General features: G+C 43.8%; 1 protein-coding gene across 6 annotated transcripts; it reads right to left on the reverse strand.

Annotated features, from left to right (window-relative positions):
* Positions 1-602: 602 nt before the first annotated feature.
* Positions 603-23,752, reverse strand: Stx16 (syntaxin 16). Of its 6 annotated transcripts, none has more exons than XM_021644404.2 (9): positions 22,834-23,752; positions 15,487-15,498; positions 9,498-9,605; positions 8,525-8,665; positions 7,607-7,772; positions 6,631-6,722; positions 6,057-6,200; positions 5,215-5,295; positions 603-3,345 (listed from the first exon to the last, which is right to left on the reverse strand). In XM_021644404.2, exons 1-9 carry the CDS (start codon positions 22,963-22,965, stop codon positions 3,241-3,243), a joined length of 981 nt encoding a protein of 326 aa, XP_021500079.1. In that variant the 5' UTR covers positions 22,966-23,752; the 3' UTR covers positions 603-3,240. The 6 variants fall into 6 exon arrangements, with proteins under 6 accessions (XP_021500079.1, XP_021500081.1, XP_021500082.1 ...); XM_021644406.2 differs by having other exon boundaries at positions 22,885-23,751; XM_021644407.2 differs by lacking the exon at positions 15,487-15,498 and having other exon boundaries at positions 22,885-23,751.
* Between the last annotated feature and the right edge of the window lie 425 nt (positions 23,753-24,177).

A 24,177-nucleotide genomic window follows, 5' to 3' on the forward strand; every position in this document is an offset into this window, starting at 1 on the left:
ACCCTCCATCGTGTCCCCAAGGCCACCTCACCTCACCCCACGAATGCATGTACACAAATATCAATATTCTGCTCCGGACTTGAGGAGGACCTGGGCATTCCTAGCAAACACTGTCCCTAAAGTTTGCTGTCCACACTGTAGGAAGACATTTACTAATGGCAGGTTCTGGAGCCTGCACATTGCAAACCACTTTGGGCACATTCTGAAGACTGCCAACCATGCCCTTGTGCTCACATAAAGCATGTTTTCATAAAGAAAAATAATTATCTGTCTTTTATGTGGTTTCCTTTTTTGTATATTGGATTGCAAATTGATTGGTCCCTTTGCGGGCCTCCATTAGATAGACAAATCGGCGTTCAGACACTGAGGCAGAGGCCTCAGGCACAAAATAAATAGCCATGGCCCCAAAGATCCCAGACATGGCTAAAACAAACACATTTGAAGAAAATATGACCCCCATCATTAAAATTAATACTAGGAATGCGGGATTGCTCTTCAATCTGTGAGAGTGCTTTCTTATACAAAAAGTTTCCAGTAAGAGTAAATTAGTTTTTTTTTAAAAAAAAAAAAAGGAGAAAAAAAAAAGTCATTTTGGATAGAAGTGCTTCACTAATTGCTTTATTTAAGCATACAAGGAAAAAGTCTTATCTGACCAATTAGGTTGAAGGGTTTTATTACCTTTAAGAAGCCATTAGCTGGGATGAAACACTGCAAGCACTTGTGTCAAAACAAATAAATAATGCTCTCTCAATTAGCAGAGAAAGTGGTACATCCGTTAACTTAGACACACACTGCTTCACACAGTGGCCCAGCCAGTACCCCAATGCTCCCCACCCTCAACAAACAGAATGACAGACAGCAATGTTCAGCTAGGAGCCCTGAAGGACCAACACTTCCTCCTCTCCCCTTCCATCCCACTCTACAAGAGCCACCAGAACAGGAGAGGGAATTAGTGTCCAGGGGCTGGGCTTCTTCCCCAGGGCACTTCCCCGGTATCGGGAGAGACTAGCCTGCATGATTGTCACCTCCAAGGCCAGACTGAAGGGCACGATGAGTGCACAGACAGTGGCTGTCAGCAGGTAGAAGAGTCCTTTTCCAAAAGAAATTACCCTGAGGTACCTACCAGGACATGGGTACTAACTTCTCTTTTGCCCTCAAAGGCTTCAGATCTTCTATTTCCCCTTCCCCCCGGGACAGGCTCAACAGAAAAGGGCAGTGGGGACTCCAAAGAGCTAGTGTTCAAGGCTCTGGAACCAGCTATAGGCCAACCTGCCCATGGCCCCTCAAGATGACCATCAAGAGTAGCTGAGCTCAGACCAGCAACACACTGCCTTCAGGCAGAAGGAAAAAGTCCCTCTCCCCACAGGTCCTTGGGACAATTCCTAACCACAATTGTTAGGTTACCCAAGTGGGTTGGGGGAAAACCAACCCAAAAATCCTATTCAGGGAAATAAATAAAAATAAATAGTGATCCTTTCTTAAAAGGTCACTTTTCTTCAAGGTGTTCACAATTATTCAGCATGGCCTCCATAGACTGCTTGAAGCAGGACCTCCGATTTGAGCAGCCTACCCAGGAGCGGCTTACCTAACCTCAGGATAGAAGAGGAGGCTGTAAACCCTTCCTTCAATTCTGAAGTGCTGACTCCTCTTTCCCAACCACCTGTACTAATGTTGCCAAAGAATCCCGTAAACCTCTGAATCCCACCATTCCACAGCCCAGGAAGGGCAGCTGAGCTCGTGATGGGTCTTTATGACTCCATTTCCAGATATGAGCTGGGGTTTCAAGATACCCTTCAGTGAATTCTAGAGAGGCATTTCATATGCCTGGTCCAAATAAAAATGTAACATACTTAACAGGCCCATCCTCTTAAATAATTTAAGGGAAGCAGAGACAATTTTAAAAAGCCATCAAAAGTTACACAGAGACCACTAAAATTACAGCACTGTTGATGATAACAGAGCCAATGAGACACTCACACTCTCATCTTCAAAGCTCCATCACAGTCCATATTACTCTAGTTCTGCAGAGCACACAAGCACCATAAAGTAAACAGGTAGGAAAACAGAACCCTACTTTGGCGATCTGATATGCATGTGATATGAACATATACTTTCAAAGACAGGCATTTTTCGCGGGCACACACAGACACACAAAGCATGCATACACACAGGATTTCCCTAGTTGAGGTTCTCACTGTCCTCAGGAATATACCTGCTTTCTGGGCATTGCTAAGTGGCAGCGGAAAAGTCGATAAATCAAATCATGAGAATATTTTACTTTGAAATGGAGTGATGTTTGGTTAATAATTTGAGATCCACTAATCTTAAATGGGGTGACCCATTTAAAATGGCCTCTGTGTAAATTCACAGTTCATTAAATGGAGTCAGGTTTGGACAGGTCATTACATAGCTAGAATGTAAGTAATGGACTGAGTAAGAATGGCTGGGGACACACTAGCTCAATCTAGTTCATGACACTGTCAAGCTTTCTTGTAATGTGAGGTTGGTTCAAATGACCAACTTTCTGATTCAGGAGGTTTTGCTTAGTAACCCCTCTCAGTTTACAGTAGAAAATGCAGTGCAAAATTCTGAATGAGGAATACGTTATTTACAATTGATTTAAACGCATGAAGCTAGTTTAACTGGCCCGTCTAAATGTGTTAATTAACATCAATGATGGTTTCTTATTTTTCACACTTTGTTACTCTGATCGTTAACAGTGATGGAAAGCTAAATTAACTTAATGGGAACGGATTATAAATCCTTGAAGGACTTCTTGGTTTGTTTTCAGCTGGGAAGATGAAGAGGCATTTGCCTCTACTCATAAATTTTTGGTACCAAACTTCTTAAAAACCAAATGGTTAAAAAAAATTTTCCCAAAAATTATTTAACATGCTGCTCAGATATGAGTGCTAAAAATGAGTGCGCACATATCATGCGGAAGCTTCAGCAATGCCTGTAAACTTTCCACTCCTTTCACCTTCTAACACATGTCACATTACAGCTGCTCACAGGCCAGTCTCTTCAGCAACAGCATCAAGTTCTTAAACTCTGTACAGAGATGGGAACACACAGCAGTGCCTGTACTCCAGTCCACTGGCTAGGAGGCGTCCACACGAAGGTCCACTGCCCACTGCTGAGCCAGGGGCTGCGCTCTGAAGGCAGTGCAGTAGTGGGGCGCCAGCCAAGCCCTCACACCCAAGGAATCCATGCAGCAGCACTTTCAAAAACTTGGTGCCACTAGCGAGACTTTACACCGATGAGGACCACAATGAGGACCACGATGATGACAACCAGTACCAAGATCACAAGCATCTTCCGATTCTTCTTTTGGTGCTGCTCTGCCTACAAAAGAGGAGGGAAGGTGTCATTTCCCCACAGACCTCACAGAAGCCTTGGTTCTTCAGGATGGTCTCAAGTCTGCATTACAAGCCAGGCCTCATGGTTAGAACCTCCCTCAATGTGAATAAGCTCAACTACCAAGACCCTGTTCCACACTGGGATCGACTGTGAGGACACAGACTAAGAGACACCAAATTACACTGAGCCTGCTACTTCCTACTCTGGCTTCTCAAGAAGGTCTCTGCACCTCGGACAAATGTTCATTGTCTTTCGTGCCCATGCAGGAAAGGGTGACCAGAGCATGGAACCAGTGACCCCCCCCCCCCAAGAGGCCCTAGGGTCTCTTCCTCTGAACCTGGAAACCTCATGGTTTGAGGAAGAAATGGACAATGTGCCCATTGCTGGTCTCACAGCCACCTAAGGAATAACCCCACCCCCACCCCAGGGCTAAGGCATATAGAAGAACTTCCAAAGCCCCGTCTGCACACCTTCCCGTACATGCAGCATCCAGCGCTGCCCACCTTGTCCCTCTCCTACAGAAGGACTGTGGAGCCCCACACACATCAATGTGTGGTGGCACAGAAACACTAATGTCCTTCACATGGCTGTGGACTGACACAGACCCCCAAAGAAGAACATTCTCAGAGACTGCAGGGACTGGAGGCTGAGAGTCCTCAGGGAACCCACACCAGCATTGCTTCCTCACCTAGAAACAGGGCAGGAGACCACCTTGAGAGATGGCCAATGGGAGGAACTCCCGAGTCTCAGCTGCCTTCCCACCATGTAGACTGTTGACAGCCCCATTCCTCAGAGCAACCCCAAGAACCAAGGAGCCAATGCAAACCAAACCACACACTGGGGAACTCAAACAACTCCAGACCAAAAACAAAGTTTTAGCTTGTGTCCGATCCAGTCCCTCCTACATGGAAGTTTACCCTCTGTCTGTGTCACAACACAAAGCACATTTCCCAGTTGTGACTTAATACACTTCACAGCCGATGGGTAATTTAGCAGCAGCTCAAACCTGCTACCGAGTGAGAAGTGAGGTAGCTTTAGCTTGTGAGGGGCAGGCTGGTGCCTCTGTTACTCTAAACACCTACTAGGCAAGACTTGTCCCTATCCTGAGGTAACAGCACAGGGATCCGAAGGGTTTCTGGTCAGAGCCTGCAGGCTACCATGGTGAGATGGGGTGATTTCTGCTTTCAAAAAAAAAGTAACTGCTCATGACTTGAGGAAACACTTGTTGCATGGCTGAAGGCATAGCAGGTATCGATAACAAGAAGGTGGACAGGACTATTCTATCTATCAAGTATGGCTGGCTACTTTCCCTTCACAAGGGAACACATGAGCCCATTTCTCATAAGATTTCTAAAATGATTTCTACCAACTTCTTAAACAAACAGACAGAATGCAGCGAAACCTCACGAAAGAGGACCCTCACCAACAAGATCACAACCCCCACCTAACTACCACAAACTTCTCTGGAAGTGACTCAGTAAGGGACAATTAGACTTTTACCTGAGTTGAGAGCTCTCCATTAGCAACACATCAGACGTGAACCCCAACACCACACATTAGCAGCAGTAGGCAGACAACCTCTCAGCATACAACAAGAATGATCTAACCGACTGGTTTCTCTAAACAGGAAAGAAAACCCCAGACCCCACAGAAGAGGTGCCCAGCCTTGTTTGACCTCAAGGTGAGGTCCATCTGACACCCAAACTACAGCAAGCCCCACACCTGTTCCAGTGGAACAATGAAGTCCATTTCTGCCTCTTGCATTGAGGATGTGTGACAGAAGATGAAAACTTCCTAGGAATTCCCAAGATTTGGTAAAAGTACCTAAAGACCCAGCATTAAGAATGCTCCTACCTTGTGAAGCTGTTTCAAGCCATCCTCGGTCTTGACACAGGACTGCTCAACATTATAGTCAATTCTGTCGAGGACTGTACCCTGATAATAGGAGACAGTGCCAACAGTCAATGATAATAGCCAGGAGACTGAACTTCCAACCCCGAGACGTGTATCACAGACCTTGGGACCATCAAACCCCAAGCAGTGCCCAAATGACTGTGTCAGCTGCAGCAAGAACCAAAACCAGGTTTCTGTTTTTGATTTAGACATGCCACCTTCAGAAGTACTAGGGGTTAGAAACCTATTTCATAGAGATTGGTTCTGGACAGTGAAGGGCCATGGCTTTCCACTTCTTCCTACTTAGAAAGTTGGATCTAGCAGATAGAGAATACTAGCTAGGTTCCACCACCATGGCCAGGATGCTCCAAACACTGTCTAAAATGACAACTTGGGTCTCAAGGACAGGTTAGTAAACTGTCTGGTCTCTTGGTTCATACAAGAAGCATGGACCAGGAAAGGGGGAAATTCACTGAGAAACATGGCAACTAAGCAGTCAACTCTGATGGTACCTCAACATTCTACTTTATAATTGGTTTCATGGGACCAGGACCCAAACAAATCCCTGCTGGCAAGACAATAAAACACCCTAATCAGACTGTAACAATGAATAACCTCTCTCTCTCTCTCTCTCTCTCTCTCTCTCTCTCCAGATTAAAAAAAAATGGTATTTTCACAGGGAAACACAATAGCCCATATTACCTACAAACATACACGAGATGTGAGAAGTACATGTTTAATGGTTTAACATGACCATGGGGAGGGTTAGCAAGGACATCAGTGTGACCCTGCAGCACACACACCTGCTCTACAATCATGGCTCCCAAGTCCCTGAAGATCTCGTTGAGGTCAGAAATGGACTGCACAATCTGACGAATCTCTCGCTCCCTCTCCTCCACCATCAGTGTGTTCTGCTCTACCAGCACCAGTTGGTCATCTGTGAAACCCTGTGCAAACAAGAGTTTCCCTATTAGGAAAGCTGTGAAGGCTAGCTCAGACAACATTTAGGGAAAATAAACTCTGAAAATATTTTTCTAAAGCATTTGACAACAGATAACTTACTGTCTTGATAGGAAACAAGGACCCTAACCCCCAAACTGCATGGTGTGCAATACAGCAGCTGAAGTGGGGTGCAGAAAGAAGCCATCTGCAGCCACACTGGGCCCGGGTACCGCTTTCTGCATCTTGCATTCCGGGAAGCATATTGCAGGCCTCCCTTTGACAACTGAGGGCGGGGTGGGAGGGAGGCACAGCATGGCTGCTCCGCCTGCAGCAAGAACTATCCCGCTGATACAAGACAGCAGCTGTCCCCCATGCACTGCACAGGGGCAAGGAAGTTAGGAAAAAAAAGGAGCAGATGCCTGTCCCATCACATACCTGACCATACAGAGCAGCATCATCTCCATCATCCATTAGTGGCACTGATGTGTCAAAGAAATGCTGTGATCTTTCCTCTCGGTTCTTCATGCCTAGCAGACAGGAGCCCACTTTACTTCAATGTGTATGGCTACTGTTCTACCATTAAAAAGGCAATCTAGAGTAAAACCCAACAGCAAGGGGAGGCCCTTAAACAGGTCTAAAGAAGCCCACCTCCAGAGGGGGAGCCTTGCGTTAAAGCATTGCAACAGCATGCAAGTGTTCAGGGTATTCAGGGCAGCCACTCTCTAAATGCCCAATTCGCGGGACGCCAAGACAGACAGGACACAATCATCTGAGACTCTCTAAGCGAAACAAAAACAGTTATTCTAACTGCTGTTATAATATATTAACACACATCAGTATCTCTCTTCTGGAGCATCTCTAGTAAGCATTCTGATCAGATTCTGGAGAAATGAAGTGAAGACACATATATGCGGGTTGCTGGGGGAAAGGGAGCAGGGTTTCAGGGTAAGTGGAGTTTTATCCACTATAGTGCCAATACAGAAAAACCCAGTAAGAGGGAGAGCTGAGGCGAGATTGTTTGCACCCTGCTTTCAAGCCGCAAGGGCCATGCAGATGGCACTGTGTGGAGGAACTGGCTCTCGCATGTATCATCAGAGCCTGCAGAACCCAATGTCACATCAACAAGCCTTCTCTAAATATGCTGTGACTTTCAAAGTCTGTGGACAGCCAGAGATGAATGCTAGTCACCTGGACAAGAACTGTCTGTACCACTGCGCCAGGAGCCAGGTCTTCTCTCCTCAGCAAGGGTCCCCTAGGGAGGCAGCTTCCTCTTGCTCAAAAGGTGTGAATGTGCCTAACTAGCTGTTAACGATGAAAGGCGAGTGCTGAATGGAGAAACAGCCCCAAAGGAAGACAGAAAACACAATGTTTCTTACTCAAGAGTCCCTCAATCAGGGCCGGCAGCACTCACGTTTCAGGTAGCTGGACTGTGCATGCCGGAAGCTGGTGGACAGCTCCTGCAGGGCCTGTGCCAGGGAGGCCACCACATTCCGCAGTAGCCGCTCTTCCTGGTCGGAGCAGGCCCTTCGTGCCCGGCTGGGCAGGGCCTGCACAGCACGCTGGCACCTATGGAAGAGCTGAGAGAATAGCTCTGGCTAACATCAAAAGCCTCTCCTAGCCAAGGCCTCTGCCAGGAGGCAGCCTGCCCTGCAGGCTGGTATAGAAAGTCCAGGTTGGGGGGTGGGGTATGCATGCTCATGTGTGCATTTCGGGAGTGGAAGGGGGTGACTGGAGGTTTCATATACACACAATGAAGACCTAACTACTAACTGGACACTGCATGTCTGACTACTCCTTGACTTCCTATAGGAGGAACCCAAGACAGGTACTAGTGTGATTTTTATGCCCACTTTACAGATCAGAAGGCTGAGTCAGAGACTGAAGGAGAAACATTTCAATGCTGCTCAAGCACAAAACACGCTTTAGATACTCAATGTCCACTCTCAAAGCACAAACATCAAAGCTTAGACACCAGCCACATCACCTGAAGACTAGTTCAAGTCTTCCATTAGTGTTTCCATTAAAATGCCCATGTATCTTCTTAGAGAACTTTGTTTAGCATAAAATTGCAATGTGTGCCAGCAATCACACATTTTAACATTAAATGATCAACTCTCTTACTATGCTGAATCTAATTTTTATGTAATCTATAAACAATAGAAAAATAGTGCCTGTACTTCCAAGAAAACCACACACTAGGAAAAGCACTCATAGTGCCTGTTAGGGTTTTAGGTTGGACTGTGAAACTCTAGGACATCATGGACTGGGTTTAGGGTAGAGCAAAGGCTGGTCTGGTCTCCACCTCCCTGGGACTAGTTCGTGTCTTCACCTGTGTGATCTCCTGGGTGGTAATCTCGATGGCGTGTTCTTCCTCGCTGCTGTCATCCAGAGTAGGTCTGTTCAAATGCTTGTCATGAAGGCTGGCTAACTCTTTCATCTTCTGTTTAATCCGGCCAACATCATACTGTATCTAAACAAATAAAGTCACTAGAATTCTACTCATGCCTCGAAGCTTTCCATCTGCATTCAAGACGTTTAGCTACACCAGAATCTACATTCAGTTCAATTTGGTGGCATACTGACACACAAATAAATTTTAAATTCAAGTTACAAAAGAAAAAAAACAAAAAAGGCTGGAAAGATGGCTCAGCAGTTAAGAGCACTTGTTGCTGTTATAGAACATTGGGTTCATTTCCCAGCACCCACATGGTGGCTTACAATTATCTGTGTAACTCTAATTCCAGGGGATCCAATGTCCTTTTATGATCTCCAGCGCTGCATACTTGGTACAAAGACATACATGTAGGCAAAACACTAATATGCATAAAGTAAAATAAGCCAGTAGGTATGTCATATGCTTTTAATCCCAGCACTAGTGAGGCAGGACAGAGGCAGAGGAGGCAGTTTGAGGCCAGCCTGGTCTATAGGGCTAGTTCTAGGACAGCCTGGGCTAAAAAGAGAAACCCTGCCTGGAAAAAAACAAACAAACAAACAAACAAAATAAATAAATAAATCTAAAACAAGCAAGCACACACTCTTCCTTATTCCATAATTTGTCATTTCTTTCTCTAAGTCAGGTAGTTGCTGCTAATAGTAAGTCCAAATCATCAGCACAGACAGACAGACCCACTCGTACTTTATCATGTGGTATATATACATGAATAAACTCAAAAGTGTGTGTCTGAGGACACACTTTAACTGTAGCCAAACTGACTCATCCGACATATTCTAAACTATGTTGTTATCCAAACTTAAAAGGCAAACAAACAAACAAAACACTTAGGAACTAATGCTTAACTTACTTCATCTACTCCATCCACCCATTTTGGAGGTGACCGCTTTGTCACACCAATTGCTGCTTCTGGATCTAAGCTGATGCCTGACACCAGTGCCATGCGGTCATCAGCAAGCTACGAGTAAAAAACGGACATTGAGACATGATCAGAGGTCAATGTGGATGTGGCTCTCCCTACCCCCCCCCCCCGAGAGGCTGTGGAAGTGCAAGGGAAATGTCCATGCCTGTACTACAAGCTTACGTATGACACACTAGGGTCTGAAGCCCATTCCCATCTTTTCATGCACCAGTTCTTAACTTCTTGGACATTCTTGTGGACACAACTTTGACTTGGCTACAGAAATGTAATAAAAATGTCAGAGACCCAGTTCCTTAAGGAAAGACTTCTCAGCAACAGACCTAAGCCAGGACAGCAGGAAGCAGATCGTGAGTCTGTTGGGTGTGGCTGTGCTGGAAGCAGAACAAGTGTGACAGCAGCAGGCCTGCTGTGGAAATCATGTTGGTCCAGTTACCTCAGTCATCAGGCCATTAGCCACAAGTTAAAATATGCCAAGAACTACTTGGAAGGGTTAGCAGGACTCTGCACATGGGCCAAAGCAATCCTGCAGCAGCCACCTTCTGTACGCCAGACGCGTCTTTGCTTCAGCTGCATGTCCACTGGCAACACTTCCCTTACTTTGAAACAACAGGTAGTTTTTGTTTTTTAAATTTGCAATATATATTGCCTTTGAAATTTCTGAGAGTGGGAGGGAGGAAAAAAAGAACATAGGATTACCCTGGTTATTTATTTATTTTGCCTGGAGGTAATGAATGGATCTGAAAGGATCTAGAGGTCCTCCAAAGCACAGATTTTTAAATGTTAATTTCTAAGAAGCAAATGATACCCACAATACCATGGGCAGTGGTTTATAGACGTCCTCACATTTTGTAAATGAGCAACATCCATCTCTTCTTTCCTTGTAATCACCTACATTTATTGCTATGCATCTGACAAATTCATATTTGTTTACCTAACAATAGAGGCAAATCTAAAATTCTCACAAATGAACAGAAAACTACCACTCAAGAAAAAAAATAACCTTAAAAACTCTTCAAGTAAAAAGACCTACAACCCTGGAGAGCTCACTCCAACTCCAACTTCAGCAACCCCTGCCCCAACTTCCTCTCTCCCTCCCTCTCTCTCCTTCCCTGTCTCACTCCCTTCCTCTAAGTAGCCTGTCTCCACCTGCCCTAGCATCTAACAATGGCCACGATGGCAGAACTGGACCAAGGCCTGCGGGTTGTGTCCACATCACCATTGCCGACCTCGCCACTGCAGGCCCATGGTACTGCTATGCCTAAATTAATGGTGTGTCCTCTAGGCATGCACAGGCGACTGCAAGCCCTGGCAATTCCGCCACTTTAAGCCTTCACTAACGGGAAGTCTTATTTACTATTTTAAGCCTCACTAAAACCAGGTGAGCTGAGGAATTTACTTCAATCTATAATAGAGAATTGAAACTCAGAAAAGTTAAGCAGCTTGCCTTAAGGCACCATGCTACTGCTAATGTGACAGATTAAAACCTGGGCCAGCTGATTCCAAAATCCCCAACCTTCCCCTACAAGCTCACTGTTAGCTACCTGTGAAACACAACTGCAGTTCACTAAGGAAATAAATCAGGACAGTGGACAGAAAAACAGACAGCAAAAGAGACCCAGAGTTTCATATCTTCCTGAAGCATCTACACAGGCTAGAGAAGACTCTAGTACTGAAGTGCCGGTCTGAACAGGCATGTCCTGAGCATGTGAAAACAACCACTCCACAGCCACCAAGATTGCCCTCCTGGGAAGTGTACTGACCAAAGGCAAATCTCTTGCTTAGCCACAGCTCTGGCCTGTTATAAAAATGCAGATCTCAATAGACTCACTGCTACAAGAGGGTGGAACCTGCACTCAACTGCAGAAAAACCACAAAAAGCACAAGTTTCAATTGACAAAGTACTACTAATGAGCCATAGACCTTAATCTCCAATCTACATACATATCTCTGTTTCTATCTCTGTGTTTTGAAAAAGAAAGGATTGATTTGTGAACAAATAGGCAGTGCTACTTTTACTGTTTACAAATGCATATTAAACTGGACTACGTGGGAAGATGGCATCTTTAAATTCACCTGTACTCTCAGTAGGAGTCACAACTGAACATCCAGCCAGAGTGGACTGCATTGTTTTAAGCGGCACTTTCATTTATATAAGCCATGTCCCCATCCAATGGACATCCAAACTAAGGTCAGGCACCCTCTCATGCGTCCTAGGGAAACTGACAAACTAGGAGACTTCAAGAAGGACAGGTGCCAGACTGTGCAGCCACTACTGCTTCCCCATGCTGCACTAGGACTGCAGGCTTGCATGTGGCCAATTATCTGTCCCTGAGAGAGTCTGCGGCCATAGCTCATCATGACAGAAACCCTGTCCTACTGAGAAGAAACATTCCATGTCTCTTATCGGTAAAGGTTTGTAATGTGTATCACAGTTTGTACTACTGAAAAAGAACATGTATTTTGAGAAGGGAAAACAATTGAAGATAACGTCAACTATTTGAAATGGGAACAAACAGGAACATGAAAATGTATCTTGCGGGCAAAATAAATAATCCCCCTTTCAACTTCCCAAACCTCCCTCCTCTACCAAACATGCTGTGTTGAGCACACTGGTCTCCAAGCCGCCACTCTTCCCACAAAACCCACACTAGCCATGCTTCTCTCCATTCATCCTTGCCTGATTTTAACTCTCCCTACTCCCCAAACCCAACATGAATTGTCTTTTCTTAAATAAACTTGCATTTCTGAAGTTAAAAAATATTTTTTTTTAAATAAGAAAAAGTGCTACACAGGCTGCACATTAGAGAATTGAAAATTTAAAATTCTTGTGTCCTTCACTTGGGGCTGTCCAAGAACCATGGTTGACTGACCTACCTCTGGGCCCTGTTCCTATATAAACGCTGAATCCCCTGGCAGTGCTCAAAGCAGTGTCCAGACTTCTCTGCAGGGTGTCTATCTTTCTGCTCCACTTCAGACACCTGACCTATAGAAGAAACATATATGCACTCTTCCTAAAATATCTCACTGTTCCACTCTTACAAATCCCCAATTGCACATATGGGCTAATTCAGTGAGATTGAGGGACAGTACAGTACAGAGGTCTAAGCCAAGTTCAACAGTAGAACAAGAGCAGCTCTGACAAGCAACTGGACTGCACAAGCACTCAACATTCAACTATCCAGAAGGGATGCTACAAACCACAGCCTGGCAACTCTTGGAATGGGCCTGTGTATCCTGAAGTCAAAGCATGAGAACAGACAACATGGCCTACAAAATCTCTAGGTTCAAGAGGAATGGACAAAAGAATCAAGGTGTCACAAACCATCTTAATCTGAGATTAAAAATAATGCTTTATTTTCATTATGAAATTACTGAAAACACTTTCTAAATGGAACACAAAACAGAACACATACCTTGAGAGTCACACACTGTCTTGATAATGACAATCTTGCTAATTCACTGACTTTCCTAAATATATACAAGCTAGGAAAAAAAAAAAAAAAAAGAGTAGCAGCAACTCCTGCCCATCAGCACAGCACTGAGCGCTTTTGCCACTGAAGACACAATCCTTCCTGAGGGCTTGCTCCTTCCTTCAGTGAATGCTGAAACCCTTGGGCATGGAGATCTGCTCAAAGCCACAAGGGCTGGACCACAGATTTAGGTGGTTTGGGATCCTGATATTTATACCTTCTAATTTTTAAAAAGCTCCCATCTTCTGGAAGATTCCAGGCACAGAAGACAGAGGAGAAAGCAGATACCACCCCAGCAACATGGATAGAGAATGCTCTCCTCCTCAGCCAAACTCTGGCGCATATTTCCTGAGCAATGTCTCCAGGGTCCTCAGCTTGAGTGGCTAACCTGTATGCCTGCAGGGCTACCTGTATGGAGTAGGGGGCTCTCAGATCCATGGCTTCATGCCAGGATGCCCAAGTGCAGATGTTAATACTCCCAGAAGAAACTACCTTGAAGCCTGACCTCCCCCAGGAAGCAAGCTCTGGACACCTTTCCCAACAACATCCCTAGCTCCTCATTCAGCACCTGGCACTTCACAGTAATGAACACACAATTATAATTAGCTGAATGAGTCAACAGTAAATGGGTGGAATGAATGGATGAGGTAAATAAAGTATGTCGAATATAATTCTGGAAGCTACACTTCATGAAGAACATAATGGTGCTGGAGAAGGGAGGGAAGTGAGGCGTGCTGAGCCAAGAGCCCCAGTAAAAAGACTGCTCCATATACAACAACACACCCACTTCCTCCAGGGACATGCTAGAAGAGGCTAATAGAAATGCAAATAGAGATCAAATATTGCAGTGCACATCTGTGACCCCAGGACCTGGGCTGCTGAGGAAACAGGACTGCCAAGGGCTGGAGACCAGCCCCAGCTACATGATGTTACCCTAACTCAAAAACCCCAAAGAAACACAAAATGGACTGCAAGCTCCTTTCATACAATGCTAGTCTCTAGAACCTGCCCAGAGGAGGGGAAAAGACTGGAGACAAGATCCCCATGAGTGTGACCCTGAGGTGTTACAACCATTTACCTGCCCTCCCACAACCACACCTTTGTCCTCCGTCCTCTAGGGTGTTCCAAGCTGCAATATACTCAGTGAGGAGGCACACCTTGACATACTGCTCTGGTACCATATTCTGTGTGTCTATCTGGGTCTAGTTGTCAGGCCTTAACCTCGCAGGAGTTTCACTAGCAAACCCATCTACATCTGCTGTGCCCCAAGAAATCCATTCCCTAGCTTCGCTTTTCCTTGGCCCAAGGCTAAAGGCACTGGCACTGAGAACCCTGCATGGGGACAGGATGGCCTAGCCTCCACACCTACAGAGGCACTGAGCTTCAGGCTGTTAATGGAGTTCCGTGTATCTTTTCTTAACACCCAAATATGGATCATTCTTCATAAAACAAACAAAAAAAAAGGAGACTAGGAGTCTATCACCATTTGTACCCAGTATCCTTCCCAGCTGATTATGGATCAGGAAGCTTATTCAGCCTAAGCCCTCACAGGTGGGATTCTTATGCAATCATGAGGATTAAAGAGTTCTGCCTTTTGCTCCGAAGGACAAATGCTTGAGTGGTGCAGTCTGCTGGCATCACCAACTGTAAGTTTAGGCTCTTCCAATGTACAGCTAGAGCATACCCAGGAATAGGCACCTGCAGATTTGTAAAAGGAAGTGATCCGGATCTCCTGATCTGCCTTCCCGTGCAAACTTACATATTAAAATAAAATGGCCTGGTCTCTGTTACTGTGTAAAAGGTCAACCCTCAGAAAAGCCCTCACTGTCCCTTCATCACTGAGTCAAAAAGCGCCACTAATTCAGTCAGCAGTAGTGTCACTTCCCTGTCCCCGTCCCTTTAGGCAGGGCTACTAAAAATCAAGTGACAAGATACATACTCTCTTCCCCTTACTGGTGAGATGCTAAGACATGAAAACCAAACATATGCTGTTGGGAAGGGGCAGAAGTGGGCCTCTGTAGCAGCAGCCCAAACACGGAGCATCCCTCACTTCAACTGGAGCACCAGGGACTAGTGAGGTGGCAGCAGCACTCACAGCTCCATTGCTACCTGTCTGAGGCTTCCATCAGATGGCCTATACCTTTGTCTCGGCAATCAGGAGTCCAAGGTCATCATCCTTGTAAGCAGGTAGCTTGCTTCCTGCTCAAGCAGCTCTAACACGTGGCTGCTTCCAAACTGAGAATTTTCCCAAATAGGAACCATGGCTCCTAAACATCTTTAAGTCACTTCACATGGTGTGAGCAAAGCATGAAATCAATGCACTTCACGGAATAATTTAATCAACTCTAAATGCATGCCAGGGCTCGTGTCATATATGTGACTGCAGGGAAACAGTTATTTCATACACTAAAATCACCCAATACGCAGAAATACCCAAAGCACAGTACCTCATCCAGCTCCTGTGGTTGCGGTGTTGCCATCGGGCCATCCAGGCAGGAAGAGAAGAGGAAAGGCATGGGCAGACAGACACACAAGGCCATCAGGTGAGGAGAATGTATAAAGCTACTCAAGTTGACTACAAAACCCAATACTTATAAAGTTGTCTTGGATTCTTTTTTTTTTTTTCGTATAAAAAGCCACATCAACCTGTGTTTTTATTTACTGCAGTTCTTTTGGTAAAGGAGATAGTAATCAATAGGTGTAAAAATTAAAACACATTATAGATAAGCAAAAACATGCTTGCTTTGTTTCACTACAATACAGTGGTAATCTTTTTCATAAATATCAATTATTACTTGCAATATCACTTCTGAATCTCCTTAAAGATAAAATAAATGCTAAAATGTTACTATCATATAAATGCATTTTTAACATGCCAATCAGCTCAGCCAGTGTAACAAAATTAAAATAAAAACAATCCACAAAAGTGTTTACCAAGGACTGCATTTAAATAATACTGCAGCAACTCTACCGAAGGACCACACTAATTAAATCATGTGGCCATGGCTTTGTCCCCGGTGATGGAGACACGGGTGGAAGAGAGAGAAACGTTCCTGCATTAGCCCGGTATGTGTTGTGATTAGGCACAGCTATGTAGAGTGCTACACAGTACTATAAACTAAAGGGACAAACCAGTGTGAAAAGCTGGCATTGGACAATCAAGGGTTAATTTCAGTTGAAAATTAAAGATTCTTTTTTAGATCAACATGGAACTCTATCTTCTGAGGAGACAGTTACTAATGACAGATAATCTAAACAACAAGGTTCTTTTTTTCTACAGTATTGATCATGGAAATAATTAGTTGTGAATTTCAATAATCAACTGTGTTGATTTTTTGTTTAGCAGTAAATTTAAAAAAATAATTAACATAATATTCTTATTTAAAGGTTAGTAATACAAATGAAGCTTGACTATTGATACCAAAATATCACATAATGCTAGCAATAAACAAAACAACAAAATCTACACACACAGCAATCACACAATGCCCCGGATAGAAATATACGGAGAGAGCCTCTGCACTCCTGCACTTCCCCCGCTGGTGCGAAGATGCATCACACAGGCATGCTGTTGTGGTAGAGGCTGAGGAGACTAAGTCATGGAAATATCTCCTGTTATCTCATCTCACTTTGCTTTAAAAAGAAAACAAAACACGTATTTTTTAAAAAGCTTAGCAGGTCCAGAAAGAGAGCATGGATGTCTTTTATCAATACACCAGATGCAAGATAATCCTGCAGTGGAGCTGGAGCCTAGACCCCTGTGCGGGCACTCCCGGAGCTTCATCTTCAAGAGCAGTATTGCGAGCCACTGTCCAAGCAGCCTTCACGCGAGCCTGTGCCGCTGGGTTATTAGCTGGCCACACACACCCTCTTCTTTTCTTTCCTACAATTACTAAGCACTAAGAGGTGAAATTACAATCATGAGATCCTAGGAATAAAAGCAACACTTAGAAATACTCACAACTATACTTCACAACATCACAGTAACAGTATTAGCTGATGGCAAGGAAGGGGCAGCCCAGGTGCACCAAGCTGCTCCCCATCCCACCCTCCAGCCTCTGTTTTTATTAATCATTCCTGGAATTACTTGCACATCAGGACTGCATCAGAACACTACCTTTTCAAAGACCACCCTCATTTTATTTCTTAAAAAGCAGATTTTCAAAACTCCTACCACAAAATTACCAGACAATTTAGTCAAGACCTGAGTTAAAACATGAGAATTACCATCAGAAAAGACCATAATGTAGTCCAATGATAACACCTCCCTGTCACCACCTTCTAACCCTTTATATTGTCTAAACCAAGGCTGTGACCTGCCCATGGCATGCAACCAAGCAAACACTGAAAAACCCCAAACTGCATTTGGAGTTTATAGTCTAGAAAACGAGAGTCCTACATAAAACTGAGAAGTAGAGGCCCATCTGTGTTTGCTCAGAGGTCTGGAGGAGCTGAGCAGCACGAGCTAGGAGCACAGGTCTGTGCTATGCTGATGTTTATTTTATTCCTGTTCCTGCCAAAATTGACAGTTTGCTTCACTTTCATCCAACAAAGCACCCTCATTCCCAGGTCAACCTTCCTGCTCAAATGGAATCTTTACACACAGAAAAGCAAATACATCTAAAGAGAAATATACAATGATTTCATACTTGGAGCCTTCAGACAGAGACATGACTTTCCAGCAGACTGAGGCCCTTCGATGAACAAGTTAAAACTGACTGTGAATGGCTGTAAAAAGAAATAAAAAAACCAGGCTAGCCTACTGCAAGAGAAAAAAAAATGTAATTAAACTAAGTCCTTCCACAGGCCCTGAGGAGCAGCCAGGGCCAGTGTGGCCAGGGCCTTACCCACAATCTCACATTCATGAGGTAGGTGACCGGGGTCAGTTCCCAACTCCTCCACCCATTATTCTGCTCATATGAACCATGAGCACCAGCTTCATCCAGGACAACACAAGGTTACACATGGAAAAGGCTCAGCCTTGCCAGGCACCCAGTAAGCACTTAATAAATCTTCACTAATATTACAGTCAAGACAGAGTAAGGACCTCAGGTTCCTCATAACTGTGGTTAATCCTTAGGTTTCTCCCACCCCTAAACACACATTTTATTAAAAATAATGTGCTAGTTTCAAACTAATCTAAGAGCAATTAACTCCAGTTTCCATTTATAGATTGTGCATGCTTTTACAGCGAAGTATAGATCAGGCCGTCAACACTAACCAACTGCTCCCACCCCTGGTTCAGATTCATCTCAAGAGGCAAGAAAACAAGAACAACAAATATTTAAACCAACTCAGCCTCTCCCTTTCATTCATTCCAAGATTAAAAAAAAAAAGTTAAATATATATATTATATATATATAATATATAAAATTTAACTTCATAAATCCACTTAGGTTCCTGAAGCCAACTGCTTGTAATTGCCTACATGAGATACTGACTGTACTTGGCAGACACGATGTCAAGAAAGTTACGTTTGCACAGGCTTGGTGCTACTTCTCAGTATTTTTCATCAGTAACCTTGAGCTGACAGCCATAACACTGTTGTTGACTATGGATTTCTCCTTTTCAATTTAAAAGTAAGGTTGTGTGCTCTGGTCAGGAGAAAGAAGTATTAAAACAGAACTGCAGAGAAAACTGTTGAATTGATGGGGCCACCAGAGATCGCCTCACTCAAAATCCTCAATTTAGCAACGAGACAAAAGATGTCCAAAAAGATTACATCCACAGCAGAGCAGGGCTTAGACTAAATTCCCAGACTTACATCCATCACTCTCCCTTTATCATATGCTGCCCGAGGGATAATGTGATGGATGCCCAAACCTAAGGCAGACACAACTCCTGAAAATTACCAACAAGTGCCTTTGGCTTACACATAAAATTCCAACCCCAGTCTGTTTTTCACAATTAACTATACTAATATGAACACAAAAGCATAAATTAGTAGAATCTTGTACCCATTTTGTACTGAATTTTTAAAAGAACACAGAAAAGACAGCCCTCATTTACAGGGAAGAAACTTAACCTATACGTCTGAGCCGGGATGACTGAACCTAGAAAAACCCTCCAGAGAGCAAGGCAGCAGTTGGGTCCACATGCAGGAAGAATTAGTGTCCTCTGCCGCAGACACCAGGGACAGACCACGGTGGAGTGGGAGACAGGAAAATTGCTGGCATTGATAAAGGAAAAGACATTTCAGAAGTAAAAAAATGTGACAGCTGCTGGAATGTACTACCCATCACAGAAGTATCCAGCAGGGAAACATGAGGGTTCCAAAAAAAGGGACATTGGGTCAAGACCTTGAGGTCCACCTGGCCCTTGGGACTTTCTGAAGCTTGTTTGGCTGCTCCACGTCCTCAAATCCGTCCCTGTTTGTGACAGGTCTACCTGCACCGAGCTGTAAGTCTACATGTATGCATCGCCTCTTACAGCAATAATCACCAGTAAACTTGTAGCTTTTTCTTCAAAGCATTAGTATAAAAAATATGGGCTTAATGTTTTAAATGTTAAGGCTTCCACTGTGGTTTGTTTTGACTTGTGTGAGAGACGTACATTCGCACGGCACTCTGCAATCATTTCTGTAGTGCTCTCCTCAAATAAGAATGGGAAACTCAATATTAAATTTATAAATAAAATCTATTATTTTACATATTTTCTTTTAATTACACACAAGGCAATAAACACACCAAAATCAATGTCTAGTTTCCCCTTCTAATTAGAAATCTAAAACCCCAGGTAATGATTTTTTAAAATTAAATTCTCGGGTTTGGTTACTTCCTTTTTAATTATCTAAGTTTAAATATGCATTTACAAATTACCTCTTTTGTCTTATTTGACTAAGACAAATTTTTATTTGTAATTTTTTCAAGATGAAAAATGTGCTGAAAAAATGTAAAGTGGTAAAATGTTCCTGACATAAAAATGCATCACTAGATTTAAGAACTAAAAAGGGCTTGCCTTCCTGCTTCCTCAATTTTGAAAGCAAAATATATGAAAAAGTGTCATTTCAGTATTAAATGTTTCCATAGGTTTCTAGTAAAATAAACAAATTTATTTATTATTAGTTGAATAATCTAATATCACCTAATGTTGTCAATATTCAAAGTTGACTGATAAAGGTTTGATTTACTACATGGTTTTGAAATTTGCCAGCCAAAAATATGGTTTCAAATTTGTTCCGAGCTAGAAGCAATGCATGAACGATGCTGTAGTTTTTAAAAATTGTCTTAAGCATATTTTTTCTTCAAAATATTTATAATTTATAATGCTTTTTTGACTTCCAAAAGAGTCATAAAAAATTGTGATCTCTACTCTGTTAATATCATGTTATTCTTGACTATTTTGTGTGCAGAAATAATTTGTGAAAAAAAAACTTATAAACAAACTAAAAAATAACACCTTGTCCTAAACACAGTGAATCACAGCACGGTGTTTGCTTTTTAATGAACACAATTAAAATGTAGAAATGTAAAACTGCATTTTTGCATTTTAAATTCTAATCTAGGCAAACTATTTTTGTTGGAGTGCAAAATTCTGCCCCCCCCCCCTTTTTTTGGAGGAGGTTAGTTCGAACTGATCACACAGGCATTTCCACGGACCTGACTTCTTTCAGTTATCTAAAAAAAATTCCGGAGGTACTGGCTAATACAACCTTTCAATATTTCCAATAGTCTGACATATGAAAATATTTTTAACGTTCTTGACTTCAACATGAATTTTTGTTAAATTTATAAATCACTTTAAAAAAACTGTATGAATTTTCTAAATATGTCTGTATATTTCTTGACATTATCTGCTTTTCCAAACCAAATACTATAGCTAAGCATTTCAAATTACTTTATTCCACATATATAGACATACAAAAATATATTCAAATAATCTAATTTAGAGAAACATTTAAAAAGCAGCTGGATTCAGCAACATTTTTTTTTTCAAAAGCTGCCTGTCCAAGACACTGTATTTTTTAAACTCTCTACATTAATGGTTAAAATTTTTCTCTCATGGTACTCAAAGGTTCAGGTTGCTTTGAACTTTACAGAATTAAATTTTTAAAAAACAAAGAATATGTTTTTATCACTTAAAACTGTGACCCTAGAAGCTTTAGCATGGGTTTAGTTCTGGGGTTTTTTTGTTTGTTTTTTTTTCCTCCCCATGATGTAGCATAAAATCATCATAAAGAACAGGCGACTCTTATTTAACATAACTGAAGACCCACCACATTGTATTCATTCTCTCTCCATTCACTATTTCTCCATTTATTTCTGGAGACTCTTTTCAAAAGCTGTGTTAGAATGAACCCGTTTCCATGCTAAGATTTTTTTTCCTACTTATTTCTATGCAATATTATTTTTTCAGTTTACAAATGTAAAAATCCTTCAAATACAAATGTAAACAAAAGCCCCACCACACCCCGAGCTAGTTTTCTATGTCTTGTGACCAAAGTTTACATCCTGCATCCTTTTATTCCTAAAACTGTTCCCACGGCTTAAAATCCCTTTTCTGTGAATAATATGGCCATTTTCCATGGTGACTTAAAAAGGGGCAACTGCATTGACAACACACTGCCATCACGACACAGAGCTCAATTTTTCATCAGCATTTCAATAAATGACAAAAGAAAAAAATTAAAACGCAATACAGTGTCTAAATGGTGGGAAAGGTGCAGGGTTTCACAATCGTATTTTAAATACAATCCCCTATGGTCCTGGCATCGATGACTGTCCATGCCCCATGTTTTAAGGCTGCTTCTGTTCAAACCTTCCCTTTCAATTAAAGGTATTCTTACAAAGCTAACAATATTCATCTGCTTGGGCCATTGAGACCTGCCCCCTATCTGAGAGGGCAGTAAACTCAGTCTCAAGAAGTCAAAGCCTCCATTAAAAACAAACCACATACAGCAATCTTTCTGGAACATTGCTTTGAGAAAGAACAACAACAAGCCCTCTACTGCTACACGAAGTAAAGTTCTGGTCAATAAAATCAAAACCAATATGCTATTTTGAGGGGTTAATTTTCACGTCCCCATCATGTTTTTAAAAAAAGGTTCGAATGGAGGGGACAGCATAATTTCCTGTGTGGGAAATGGAAAACGAAGAGCCTAGCACCTTGCAGTATCACCAACACAAGCCCTCGGGAAAAACAGCAAAAAAATTATTCTTAGAGTGCATGGCCACACGGAGGACTTGGAGCCATTGGAAGAAAAATGGTGGGAAAAGAAAATAGGCTCACTCACACGCACACACACAGCACAACACAACACAACTCCTTCCTGTGGGGGGGTGGGAGGTTAGCTTGCTCAGCAAGGATTTGAGTCAGCTAACCAACCACCTGGCCCACAGAACCAAAGTGAGGCCATTGCAGGGGGGTGGGGAAAGGAGGAGAGCTTCAAACAAAACAGAACAAAACAAAAAAAGGTTCGAGAAAGGCCTAGGTTCCAAGTCCTCGTGTTAAAACATATGTAAATTGAAAATGCCTGTCGTGCTGTGACGACGGAGGGTGGGGGAGGAGAGCTAGGAGGCCCATAAAGTGAGAAGAGTCAAGTAAGATAGGGCAGGGCTTGATACTGTGGTCCCCATTGGGGGGGGTTGGCCAGGGGGGATGGTCCCCTGGCCAAGGATTCCCTTCCACCTGTATCACTACTAGTCGTCTTCGTCTTGTTGTTGTTGTTCTTCCCTCTTTTTTTTTTTTTTTCTTTTTTTCCTTTTAGACAGAGACAGACAAGAGACAGACAGACAGGCAGGCAGAGCCACAGGGCACACGGTGTGTGTGTCTGGAGAGGCCGCCAGGAGACTCACCGCAGCAATGCTACGTGAATGCAGAGGGCTGGAGGTGGTGTGACTACTCACTTGCTCGGCTAACAGCTGCCGGTTTTGGATGGAATTATTCCGCAACAACAAGAAAGCGTCGGTTAAACGCCTGGTGGCCATTTCTCACCCTTTGTGACCCCCCTTTCAGGGTCCCCCGCCCTCTTATATTCCTGATTTTTCACCCTTTCTCTTGGTCTGGCCTAGCCGGTTCCCCCTTGCATAGAAACCTCTCCTGGCCTTAGGCCAAAAAGACACAATTTTGTGCTCCGCCAAAGCGCAAAGACCCCTCCCCAAATAACGTACCTAGGCTTTCCAATTGTCTGGCTCCCCCTACCCAAGGCCTGGCTCAGATCTCTAAGCACTTGAATCCCCCCAATCCTTGTACTGAAATCTAACGTCCTGGAGACCCCTCCCCAATCCAACGTTGGATCCACAAGCGTCTAACTAGCCAATCCGGTTAGGGAATGGAAAAGACCCCTACCCACTCATTTCCTAAGACCTCCCCTAAGCTTTCTGGCGCTCTAACCCTAACTTAGCGCTTGCGTGTCAGGCATGTGGCTCTAACTCCGAAATTTGGTTAACTCTCCTCACAAAAGGCCTGCTCCAAACACAAAAGAGGCCGGAGCCCAGAACTACAAGAGAGTGTCTGCAGCTCCCTCCGAGTCGACAGAGCGTCCTAGGGCTCAGCTTGACCTGACCCCTTTCTTTCCTGTGTGGCTTTGTTCTCCACTGCCATCAGGCTGCAGGCCTCCACGAGGACCTCACGGCCTGCCTCCCCGGCTTTTTTACTCCTCTTCGCCGACACCCTCCATCCCGGGATACGGCTGCAACCCAGCCCCCAGGGCCGTTTCCGTGCAGTGGTCCCGGGCTCAGGCGTTCCCCCGTCCTCTTCCTGTCCGTCACTCGCGGGTGCCCCCATACGACTTGCATGAGCTTTGCTTGCAACGTTCCGGAAGCGGGAGCTCCCCTGTTGCCCTGCCCCTCCCCCCAGCTCCGCCCTCTCTGGGGTATTTCCCGGGGTGTCCTGTTTCCCTTTTCCTAAGTGTGTTCAGGCTCTGGGGCGGGCGTCCTGACCCAAAAAAAGCTTCAAAAACTTGGCCTTGGAGCTGAAAACCACGACTGGGGTCCAGGCAATTGTGAACTTCTGGTAGGATTGCCAAGCAGGCAGCATGTGGCTCTTGCAGAGCCTAGTCCTGCGCGGGGGTGGAGGGAAAGTGGAAGACGACTGCCTCTGCAGGCCAGGCACGCTCCACTGCAGGCGCTGGCACTGCTGAGATAGCTTTCATTTTTATTTTTTTAACTGTGAAAAATAAAAAAATAAAAAAGTATCCG

This window comes from Meriones unguiculatus, chromosome 4, assembly GCF_030254825.1.
Source record: "Meriones unguiculatus strain TT.TT164.6M chromosome 4, Bangor_MerUng_6.1, whole genome shotgun sequence".
NCBI lineage: Eukaryota > Metazoa > Chordata > Mammalia > Rodentia > Muridae > Meriones > Meriones unguiculatus.